Source organism: Branchiostoma floridae, chromosome 16, assembly GCF_000003815.2.
Source record: "Branchiostoma floridae strain S238N-H82 chromosome 16, Bfl_VNyyK, whole genome shotgun sequence".
In the NCBI taxonomy this organism is placed as follows: Eukaryota; Metazoa; Chordata; class Leptocardii; order Amphioxiformes; family Branchiostomatidae; genus Branchiostoma; species Branchiostoma floridae.
In genome coordinates, this window is record NC_049994.1 from 12,078,236 (window position 1) to 12,090,296 (window position 12,061).

General features: G+C 41.5%; 1 protein-coding gene across 1 annotated transcript in view; it reads right to left on the minus strand.

Moving 5' to 3' along the window:
- LOC118403588 (cytochrome P450 2U1-like) overlaps positions 1 to 1,906 on the minus strand; it is a 4,679-nt gene extending 2,773 nt beyond the window's left edge. Inside the window, exon 1 of the mRNA XM_035802338.1 lies at positions 1,224 to 1,906. Within this exon, the coding sequence (XP_035658231.1) occupies positions 1,224 to 1,572 (349 nt within the window). The 5' untranslated portion in view covers positions 1,573 to 1,906. The remainder of the gene's footprint in view (positions 1 to 1,223) is intronic.
- Positions 1,907 to 12,061: the final 10,155 nt, after the last annotated feature.

Consider the following 12,061-nt stretch of genomic DNA (forward strand, 5'->3'; position numbering starts at 1 on the left):
TTACAGTTGCAACCTCCTAGGAGGAGGGGGTCATTAACCCCAGACAGCAAGAGATTGTGTAAGTACAGACTAACTTTTCCCTCATAGGAGAGAGTATGGAAGCCTCAGGGAGGGTGACACTCTGAAGTGGCTGACCAGGGATTGTTTTCGTCGGGGAATGATTTTCGACTGCGGCCAGATTTCGCGCAAAATCATGAACTAGTGGGGAGTTAGGTAGACCGCATGAAACTACACGTTTCGTAGATATTGTTGCTAAAAGCTCTTATCTGAGGTCTAAAAGAGTGTCACTATTTGGGGACAAAGAACATCCATCGCGTTTCCTATCAAACTGACCGTTTTCATTGCCATAGTCTCAACTCACTGGCGACGTCATTGCTGGACGCTACCTTGCGATTTGAAATAAAAGTGCAGTTCCTATGAACGTCCTTCACCGAATGGCAACGTTCGAGTGGGTGTTCTTCCTTCTCTAAGCCAGACCATCGTCACTTTACCAACTTGACAGACAATATAACACAATATAACTGTCTGCGTATAATGATCGGCGTTTAAACTTACTGTAGCTGACCTTTGATTGTGTTTAAATGGATCATTGGCCGCCCTATCATTTTACGCTACCGACGAAAATGGGGCACCGCTTGTGCATTGTTCCTACTCTGCACGCCAACAGTAGGATTAAGGTGGTCCCCTTCTCGCTATTTGATATTCTAAAAGGAAGGATTACTAGTATTGTTACAGAACTGTGTTCACTTATTATTCACAGTAAACGCACTACAGGTTACCTTCAGGGGTCATTTGAGGATATTCTATGAGGCCTCGTTTGACCTTTCAAGTCCTGATTGCAGGTTTCAATGTAGCTAAGCGCAGAACGGGTAATTATGATGTACTGTGTCGTTTTCAGGTATTGATTTTATGTAGTTTTCAATCTATCTTAAGATAGGTTCGGAAATAAAAGATGTGCTCAACTCAGCCAACAAGTTAAACATAAAAATTATCTATATTGCATGTTCATGCCCGTAGTCTAAATGCTTGTTCATGCCCGTAGGCTAAATGCACAAATGACCACAAGTTGTCTAATGGGTGAAAAGGAATAAAAACAACTAAACTTATTATAGCAGTTGCAGCTAACAACAATACATATGTTCTCGGTTGGTAGTTCAAAATGGTAGTTTTGTTTCGGACCTGATACGGTGAGGGGGAACAGTAAGAAAGTTGAAAAAACATACCTCGTCCCTTGTGGACTAGGTTGAGTAGCCCCATAGGTGGCCTATCCGAGAAAACGTCCGCTTTCTTGACCAGTGCTTCAGTCATGGCCCGCCGTCCGGTCAGCACGACCACCAGGCTCGGGCCGAGGCGGAGGCTCATGACGTCACCGTAAGTCTTGGAGAGCTCCATCAGGGTTTTGTACGGGGTCGGCCCGAGCGACGGCAGGACGCCTATCCCGGGGAAGCCCGCGGGCCCCGGCGGAAGGCCAGGGGGGTTGAAGTGCTGCCACAGCAGGTAGATACTCATGGCGAAAATAGCGCACAGAAGGAGAAAGTTCGCGCCTTCTTCTACCATACTACACTGTACCATCGTGGCGAAACTACAAGGGACCGACTGTGCTAGTGCACGGAAATCGCGCGTGTTCGCCGCACGAAAAACAACAGGTCACTGAGGGTCACTTTGTCCGTCAGGCTGTTTTCCGGGTTTTGTCGTCCCCTAATTGTATGTAAATGATATGTAGGCCACACCAAAAGAGTGACATGCATTCTACCGACTGAAATGTGCGTGTGGATAACTTGTCTTTCACACATTAACCAATCATATCCAAAGCCCTCTATGATTACATTAGCATGACGCTTACAGAGTTCCGCTGAGTTGACAAGTGAAATTTGATTGACATCCTACCGTAGAAGCTGTATTTGCCTTTTGTGGACTGTTCATGCAAATCTTTTACATGTATAACAAAACTTACAGTGCTATAGTATGTCCTACAGGTTTCCAACTCAAACAAAGAGTTTTAAACGCTGCACAGTAGGAAATATACAAAAGAATCATGACGGTCCGTCAAGAACTTCTTAAATTATTCCCTTTCAAAGTCTGACACTATACCAGCCCCTGCAGTTAAAAAAAGCATCTAGGGGGCCCAAACCTATAACACTTACTCTTGGCCCCAAGAGCTATCTACCACTCAAACTAAAAGAATCATGACCACAGAATGTCCAGAAGTCGAAATATCAAACCCGGAAGTTCTGCTGCAGTACCGTAACAAGCCGCCAGGAAGCCCAAAATCATATCGTGTCCAGATCTCAATCAAGACCTACACACATTCCAAATATTAATATAATCCATCCAGGCGTTCTCGAGTTATACTGATCTTCTACAAACACGCAAATGCTATCCAAAATATCATAACCTTCTTGCGAAGGTTAATACTAGCACAAGATCATTTGTCGCCATTGCTTGTGCAAGAAGAGGTAATGAAGCTTTTTGGAATCTCTTTGTGGATAGTTAATCTCCAAGCAGATCCTACGGTAGCATAAGATAGTATCAAAAGCTTGCAAAGGAGTGAAGCCGGCTTAGGAGTGTGTTTCGCTACATGACAAATGGACACCTCTTGGCTGACTACACTCCTTGGCCAGTTTAGTACAATCTTACACCATCGTAGGATCTGCTTGGAGATTAGTGAATAGTCACACCGCGTGGTTGGACAGGTAGACGGGTTATTACGCGTCCTTGCTTTCGTGACCGTCTGCTGTTCAGTGAAGGACGCGAGAAGTTACGTAAGTTTAGATTCACAATGCTTATGTAACAGAGTGTTTTTAAGGGTTAATCCGTCGAAAAGCTTCAGTTGTTCACCCTATTGGCGTGGTAAGTACTAATTTCAAAGGAAACTATTATAGGTTTTGAATACACTGGATAAATGGCCGTTGGTGTCATCTTTCTGGGAAAGAGTTTTGCCTTAGGCTGACAAACATTCTTGGGCCTTCTTGTGCACATGTGGTTAACAGTTCGGTATAGTATAGTCAAGTCAAAACATATATGTGTCTCTTTTTGTGTCTCTTTTTAAGAGTAGAGTACAATCTTTCACTCACTCTGACATTCGCTAACTCACTCACTCAGTCATTTGTTTATGTATAAATGGTTTTGTCTGTCCCTTGCCTCTTCCCTCATGAACCCAATAAAAAGCGGCCTGCAGGTAGATTTAAGCTTTCATGAATAAACCTTTCTTCAGACCAACATATTTACATATCTATCCATCCATTCATTCTTTCCTGCCCTTGTTCCTGAGACAGTTAATTGGCCACGTGGTGGTGACTGACGTCACCGTTGGCCCTTCTTTAATGTGAAGGCCGCTTATCACAACTTGGTCACGGGTGTGTCACACTGAATATGTTATTATAGCTTATGTACTCCAACGTGTAATGTTTGTAAATAACAATGTCTGACATCTTATTAACAACAAGCAGACATTCTGCATGATTTGGGGATCTTGTAAATGAAGCTATGCCATATACATTACAGACTAGACCAACAATCTTTCAATCACTGGAATGGGGGTTAGTAACTGCTCACGAAGACCTTTGACACACTACTGACGTCAATGTCACGTGTTAGAAGTTAGTGGGTCAGGTCAACAGAGGAAGGTCGAAGGGTCGGATGAAAGTACAATCAGCTGAAAGTGCTCTTTTCTAATTCTTTCCTTCTACGCTTTTTAAAGCAAATTAAAAAGTACATCGGTTCTTCACTCTTTATATATATATATATCCCATCCTTATGACACTTTGAGAAATTTTGCTTACTTTTAAACTTCGAAGTGTGATATTTGCAGTCAAATGAGAAAGGATCCGTAGATGAAATCCTAGAAGCAACAGATTTGAGCATGCCTATACAACAAGATGGTCCGGGCCTATGCTATATTGCAAGCAGGTATGAGAAAATTTTAATCAATTGACAACACAGAATTGAGTGATAAATGATTTTGTATTCAATATATACTTTCCTCTTTCTTACTAAAGATTTTAAATACCTTTAGTGTCTTGAGAAAACACTTATACTGGGTGTAAGTGCCTTTCGAATTTGACTTTGACGTCATAGTTCTCACTCAATACTTCAAGAACGTGGATCCAGATGTTGGATGAGAAAAAACAAGAGAGGGTCAGGTTTTAACTACTAATCCATGTATTATATGAACAGAAAGGGTCAATGACTTATTCTTTGCCCAGGACCTAGGTGAAACTGTAAGTACGGGAAACATTCAAATTAAGAGGTTTGCTGACGTCACAACTGCCATTCAGAATTAAAGGAAAGTGATTTCAAGTATGGAATGACGTCAGAGAAATGGGGTTTCATGTTTTAAAAGGTGTACTGCGAAACTCTTTGAAGGAATTGATAATTTCTTTAAGTGTTTGAAGGAGAGGAGACGAAATGATGAAATCGTGGCGTCGGGCGTGGCGTAACTGGTAGAGCTTCGGCTCGGAATTTATAGGTCCTGAGTTCGATCCCACCGTGCCCCCGACGTTGTGCCCTTGGGAAAGGAACTTTACACGACCTTCCTCACTTCACCCAGGTCTAAAAATGAGTACCTGACTTCGGTCTTTGAGGTAAAAGACTACATTTACCTTCTGTCGTACTGTGTATGTGGCACTGTTAATATAAGTTACAAAACTAGTGTGCAGTGCGACATTGTCCTCGTTTGTCCAAAAGCAAACAGAAAATGATGATGAAATCCGTGTGCGGGCTGACGGGTTTATTGTAACTGAGGAAAAGGGCGGTGATTTGACCAGTCCAGTCGAGTCCCGTAGCCGGTGGCCGTATGGGCAGTCAGACTGTTCACAAGGTCTTTCCACTTCTGACAGTCTTCGGCCAGTCCAGTCAGCTGGGGTGACGTCTTTTCTGTCCAGTCCTTCACATCGTTACTCCATGCTCGGCAGGGCGACCCCTCGGCCGCACTCCTACTGATTTTCCTTGTAGGATTGTGTGTGCCAAGGTGCAAAATTGAGGAAAGGTGCACGTGTTACGTTATCTGCTTTATTCAATAGTATACAGCCATTTTGTTGCATTTTCATTATAGTATTATGATGTTTTCTTATAGAAGTATATGATGTTTTAGATCACTATCCATTAGTCTAGTTTAAAATCACTGTATAAGTAAAAATATTTTCCCCTTTTTATTCATTAGACAACATTTGGTCATCTGTGTATTTAGCCTACGGGCATGAACATACAATAAAGATGATTGATATCATTTTAAGGATCTCTACTTTGATTATGACACTTTTCTTATTTACACAAATGTCATCGAATGCTCAAATGCCTAGGCGCGTGGACTTTTGGCGTTCCTGGCTAGGAAAGGCACTTCACACGACTTTCCTCGCCCCAACACACTGCCACTGGGGCCTCATCATGGGACCTTTACCCTTGTATCTGCATCTGTATCTATATAGCCGGTATAACCTCCCTTCGGCGTAACACACCAGCTTCGCAGGCACGCGGTGCGGCAGCAGCTTGTTATATTACATTGAACGATCAATTGTGTTATTGCTTCATCCCACGAGAATGAACTACATGGTGCTTTTGGTCTGTCTGTGAATTCTGTCTGTGTACGATTCCGAATGAACGCAATACAACATGACCATATCCTATAACTGCTTTATTTTGCCTGTGGGGCTGGAACGTTGTTGCTAAACTGTGTGGGCAAGGAGGTCGAGTCTACCATCTCTGATTGTTATAATTATTATCACTTAACATAAAACAAACCACGTGTGAATCACATACTTGAGGATAGCCAAGGTCATTGTACGGTAAAGACATATTGGGCACGACTTGAATCAGCAGCATAATTTTGGCAGAGACGTTCAGATTATTAGTATTTACGTCTCTGTAACCAAGTGTTTCATTTATTCGACATTAGCACACATGGAAGAGATGAACCTAGAACTAGTTGTTTGGTGCCCTGAGGGTGACCGCTGCTAGGTCATGGCCTTCTGTTCTGGGAATGATCAAGTTCAAAATCAGTAGCAGCTTTGCTGACATCACAAAACTCCGGATGGCCAAGGTCATACAAAATGACGTCATTGCAGCAGGTCTTGCGCAAAGGTCTGTGTACAGACGCGTTTATCTCCAAGCAGATGTTGGGATGTGTGAGATCGCAATGTTTTCTGACTGTCTGCCTTCGCCGTGAGTTTGAGTGTGAGGCTGCAACTTTAAGTAAGAAAGGCCAAGAAGTCAGAAAACGTTACGATTTCCACACCAATGTCTGATTGGCGATTACAGACCTATAACGTGGCCAAAGAAATATGGAACTTCTATTCATCAAATGAGTGACTAAACACATGTTAAAGATATCCCCCTATTTCATATAAGACATACCGTAGAAAAAAATCATATTCCTAATGCCACTAGACAACCTTCAATCGTAAAACTATCTGTTCTTTTATCTCTGCTATAACTGAAAAGCGAGAACTTGAATCTATCTAGTGATAGTTAGTTTTATTTTGTATCGGTTACCTACATCTCATGATCTGTTCAACATCTTTTGTTGTGGCCTTTATTTAGCCCAGTGTGAAAAAATATGCAATAAAGGTCTTTATTTATGATCATTCAATGACAAAAATGAATATGGGTGTTACTCTGACAACGAGTAGAAACTGACAAGATTATCAAGGTTCGCATAAGATCGCGTTGACAGAAACGTGGGCACCAGCCTGAAAAAAATGTGAACTGTTGAACTTTCAAAAATGATTGCTACATTCTCTCATGGAGTTTTGAGACCAGATAGCCACCAGATGTCTGTCTTCTTTGAAGGAGAATCACGTTCTTGGCAAGAGATTTTAAAGTTTGGAAGAAACGTATGCACTTGTAATTGTATCCGCAGGCGCAATACCATAAGTATTAATCACTCTGAATCAAGCCCTGCATGGCAGGAGACGCCCCCCCCCCCCCCCCACACACACACACACGTCGTGTGATCATTAGAGACTTATAAAATGAGGCTGAATTCCGCTTCAACATGGAATACTGCTCAATTCCAAACAGTTAGATCATTACATCTCAACTATCAGTTGGGGGTGCTCAAGATCGTGAACGTGAAAACCGTCGGAGAAAAGCCTTTGCACTCGACCTTGAGATGAAAACAATCGTGCTAATCATTACCGTCCATCTGAATTCTTCTCAGAAAAGGCGGTTCGTCTGGAAAACTTGAAGGGCTGACCTTTGACACTTGTGACCTTGGGCGCCAAGTTGACGTCATTTCGCAGAACCAAAACAGATGTTCGCAAAGTGCACATAAACAGTAACATGCCAGAACTTGGCCTGAAGGCGACCCAGACTTTCTCATCTGCCAGACTTTCTGGCGGCGAGAACTTGAGGACACTGAACTTAAACTGCGGGGAATGTTTGATTCAGTAAGGCGCGGTCTACAACCCTACCTCCCCACTAAGTTTATGAGCTCAAATTACATCCTTGTTGGTGTTTTGGTTATCTCCATGAAAAATTAAGATATTGTTTTGGGTGTGGCTGTGTGTTTGTGTTTCCCTATTTTTGTAGTCAGAGTAACTCAAGAAGCTCTGGATGGATCATAATCATATATATATTTGGTATGTAGGTAGTGTTGGTAAGAATTTAGGCCACCTGGTATGTGACCTTGGTACTGCAGCACAGCTTCCTTTTCTTGTATCTTTTGGTTTGGACGTGCTATGGTCTTGATTTTTGCTCTTTTCGAGACAATGGACAGTGGATCACGTGCCGTTCAGTTACGTGTTTGTTGGATAGGCGGGAACAGCCGGAACTCGAAACTCTAGCTCTAGATGAAAATCCACCAAACAACATCGATTTCAACAAGCATGTCGGTAGTACTTGTTAGAGATGGGAGTACATTTAGGTCCGTGTGCTCAAGGTCAAGTTTTTTAAGCATCACGTATTCCCTCTAGGTTCCCCCGTAGGGCACAGAAGTGCTAAGGAGCTCAAATTGTCCTTGATGTTTTTGTTTTCAGTAAGACAATAAAGTTGGGTGAAGTTGAACATAAAGATAAAGAATTAAGCAAAGTAAAGAAGTGTGTTTGTCTAATCTTAACAAAGAAATATACTTTGTCACTTCATCGGCTATATTCTGATTTGTATATTCTATTTCATACAAAAACATAACCATCTCTTCTCGACGAAGGAACCAGCAAAATCATTCTGAATGATATCTGGAACAAGTTAACCTCACTTAAGAGCTTATTTTGCCCTGGCTTGAGTTTACGTTTATTCAGATTAACAACTAGCTTAACAATATACATTGTCAAGTACATTGCAGCTTCAGTATATGCACAGATTAATTGTACTCAATACTGTAAATCTTTAAACTTTCACTGTGGAGTGCTAAGAAGAACTAGTATTTCTATACAATGTGTGAAGGTCCATCATGTTAACTTGAAGGGGTATCGTCTCTTACAATTACTATACAAACACTGTAAAAACGTTTTGTTAAAAGAGTTTCGTCATTGCTCTTCAAACAAAAGCCTTGCTCACAGGCCAAACACAAGGTCAAGGATGACATGGTCTTTCGACTTTTCGACAGGTCACGACTACATCACTTGAACGTTTTTTTTAGACGGTTGATGTTTGAAAGGCATTGATCGATCCATGATTGGTTCAGCCGTAACGGTTATGTGTTCGTTCTAGCGGTCATGTTCCTCAGAGCCGTAGCCTTCCAATCATTTGTCCATTTAACCATTTGTTTTGTGGAAGGCTGGCCCTTTTGTTTCTTAGAGTTATGAAGTCGGACCAGTCTTTTTTCAACATTAATTGTGAAGGTGAAATATTTTGAAATATGATATGCATCTATATGTTTTCCATCATAGGTACTTGATTCAATGACGTCATGACGTCAATAATTGTCATGTTTGCATTGTTGGAAGTCGAATGTTTGCTTTGTTAGATTTACGTTGAACAGCTGTATAGTTTGATATATAACTTTTTCGTGGTTCACTAAACAACAACCATAATTTTCCATGCACACTTTGTTTGCTCAGGTGTGGTTATTAATATCTTTCCATCTTAATTGTGTGTTTGTTAAAAGTCGACGTGCCTTCAAACACCTTTCGGTGTACCTATCTCCGTCTCTGTAGCACTTAGGCCACACAGTTGTACAGACACTACATCGGGGACTAGTCTACTGGCAGAGGCATGTGTTTGTGTTTAACTGATCTCCAAGCAGACATACGATGGTATAAAATAATACCAAACTGGCCAAGGAGTGTAGTCAGCCAAAAGATGGACATTTCCCGGTGATAGCCAAACACACTCTTAGGCCGGCTTCACTCCCCTGGCAGCTTTTGATACTATCTTATGCTACCGTAGGATCTGCTTGGAGATTAGTGTTTAACTGCCTCACACTCTCAAGTAAGTGCTGAGTGCAGAGTGAGACACAGTATGTGCCATTTTCACCTTTACTGGAAGGTTATGTTTTCGCTAGCGTTTTTGTGTGCATGCGTACTTGCCTAGACAGTGGTGGCCTCAAATGCCCTCCGTGTGTGCTCCAAGACCTGTTTAGTACCTGTCCCTGTAGCTTTGTTGACAGGTATTTGATTACATGTGTTTTCCGACCTTGGTACAGGAGAGGGGGTAAATAAAGCTATCTTCAGGTTGAGTGACCTCAAGCAGACCAGAGCGGTGCAATGGCAAACATCTTCGGGGATTTATCTGTGTTAAGTTGTTTGTTTCCAAGCAAAAATTGACCTACTTTTTTTTCATGCCCCACTGAATAGCACCTACATAAAGCTAAAGCAAAGGGCACAACCCGTCGTACGTGCAAATACGTGCTGTCTACGCGCCAAAACGTGGGCAATCTTTTGGGGTTGGAATGTGTAAAGTACGGCCTCCTTACGAACTCGTAGGGAATCCGACGGATTTTGAAGCACGCAGACACGCCGTAGAACTTTACGTGTAGGCAAAACTTTGTGTGCCATCGGATTCGCCCCCCGTACGTGCCAGTGCGGGCGACGCGCCTGCCCTGTACCGCCTGAACGTTTTGCAGAAATACGTGGCGGGCGTGGCCGCCCCAAAAAACGAAGGTACGGCGGGTTGTACCCTTGGCTTAAGGTGACCGTCATATATGTTTTCGGTAGTGTTACTTGGATAATGAATGAATGAACTCTATTGCTTGGCATCTGTACACGGTACAATGTATGGCAGCAACTATTACACAGTACAAAAGTACTGAGTACAAAACAAAGGTATAGGGTAAAACTTAACTTCCCAATTACCATTAGAATAAGGGCTGATATAACATACGTTTTGATATGTGTGTCTGTGGCTGTGATTATAGTTTAATCACATAAACCGAGAAGCTATATACTTTGAACCCTCTAAAGTCTTTCTTTAGAACAGTTACTAAGTAGGTTCCTTTTTGCTCTGACCTTTTAAAAAAAATATTTGATATTCTCTTATATCTAACTTATATCATAACTATGACAGTTCTTCTATGTAGCAACATGAAGTTATTTAATAGCAGCGTGCAACGAATTCCTTTTAATAAAAGCCCCCCCTCCCACGGATCATTCAGTAACTATTGTGACATTTGTTACCTACGATACGGGGATTTCTCGATCACTTGGTTCGTAATGCGTGAGATTCGGAACACAAAGTGTTACAGAAGAAAGGCGCTTTGTAGCCACACCTTGCCTATCGAACAAAAGACTGTATCCATGCCTACGGAAAATGTTACTGTTACCATGTTCAGGAAGGTATTATTGTTTGGAACAGAGCGTTGGAAACTACATGAAGTACAGTGAAGCTCTTTAATTTACATTTAAGCGATACCCATGATTACAACCCTTGCGTCATTGTACTACCATGACGCAAGCGTTTTAATCATGGGTATACCCATTCTACTGTTCATAGAATGGATAAATACAGAAAATGTAGTCTTCAAACCGCCCAAACAGGAATAAACTCCTCATGTAAAGGAAGACACCACAACATTCAATACAATCGATATGAACAATACATTATAAGCGGAATCACAGCTTAAAACTTTTCCTCTAACTAGACGTTTCTCAATTACACGAACACTAACACTAACAATAGCGAACAAAACAGTGCAGGGCAATCTGTAGCTATGGCAGGTTGTAAACATTTACAAATATTTTGTCGTCTCTAGGTTCCTGTTATCCCTTACAGAATGACAGAGATAATACCTCCCCTTGGTCTTAGATTAGATTTAGAACTATACAGATGTACACATGTACGATGGTGTATTCAGAGATCAATACTAGTACTTATAAGGCGAAGACATGTCCAGGATTATAGTTGAAATAATGAATATTTGATCCACAAATTTGACTTATGAGAGCATCATAAACAAAACAAATACAACAACAAAAAACGATCAAAAGCGTATGCCTTCGAAAGATTTGAATGAAAGAAGAATGGAAGAAAGAATGAATCATTGAATGAATGGATGAATGAATGAATGAATGACCTTTATTGTAAATATATACCCACTGTGATAATTACAGGTCACAACAAACTAATAATTAGCAAATCTTCGAGCCATTAGAAGAGTTCTAATCTACTAATTAAAGTGAATTCGGCGTTTCCTCGCTTCTTTGTAATAGCAGCTTTGACAGCTTTAGGTAATCTTTCGCATTCAATACATTCCTCCTTTCTCTCAAATGAATTCATAATGTTCTGGTGAATATCAAATTTATAATAGAATATACCAACCAAACAAGCTTGATAGTGAGGTTGATAGGGTTAGACAGCAACAACAAAGATACTGTCTTGAAGACGCCCCGGGCCACCTTACTTTTAAAGATATGGCAGGTTACCATTAGAAACTTAAGGTGTTTTCAAACGCGGCTGTCTTTTCGGCTTCTAACAAAGCTTAAAAGAGATTGTGCGAATTCCTGTTTTTCCCGCCTCATGAATGGATCAAGGTAGTTTGTCCCAGGCGCCAGTTTTACACTAAAGGTCAGGGACACAAAGGGAAAGAGGACCCGGTCGTCCTTTGATGTGTCCCTGTATTGCAGGGTGCCACTCCTCTGCCCTGTACAAAAATAGCATCAGGCAAGCACGTAGGGGGCCCAAAATAGCA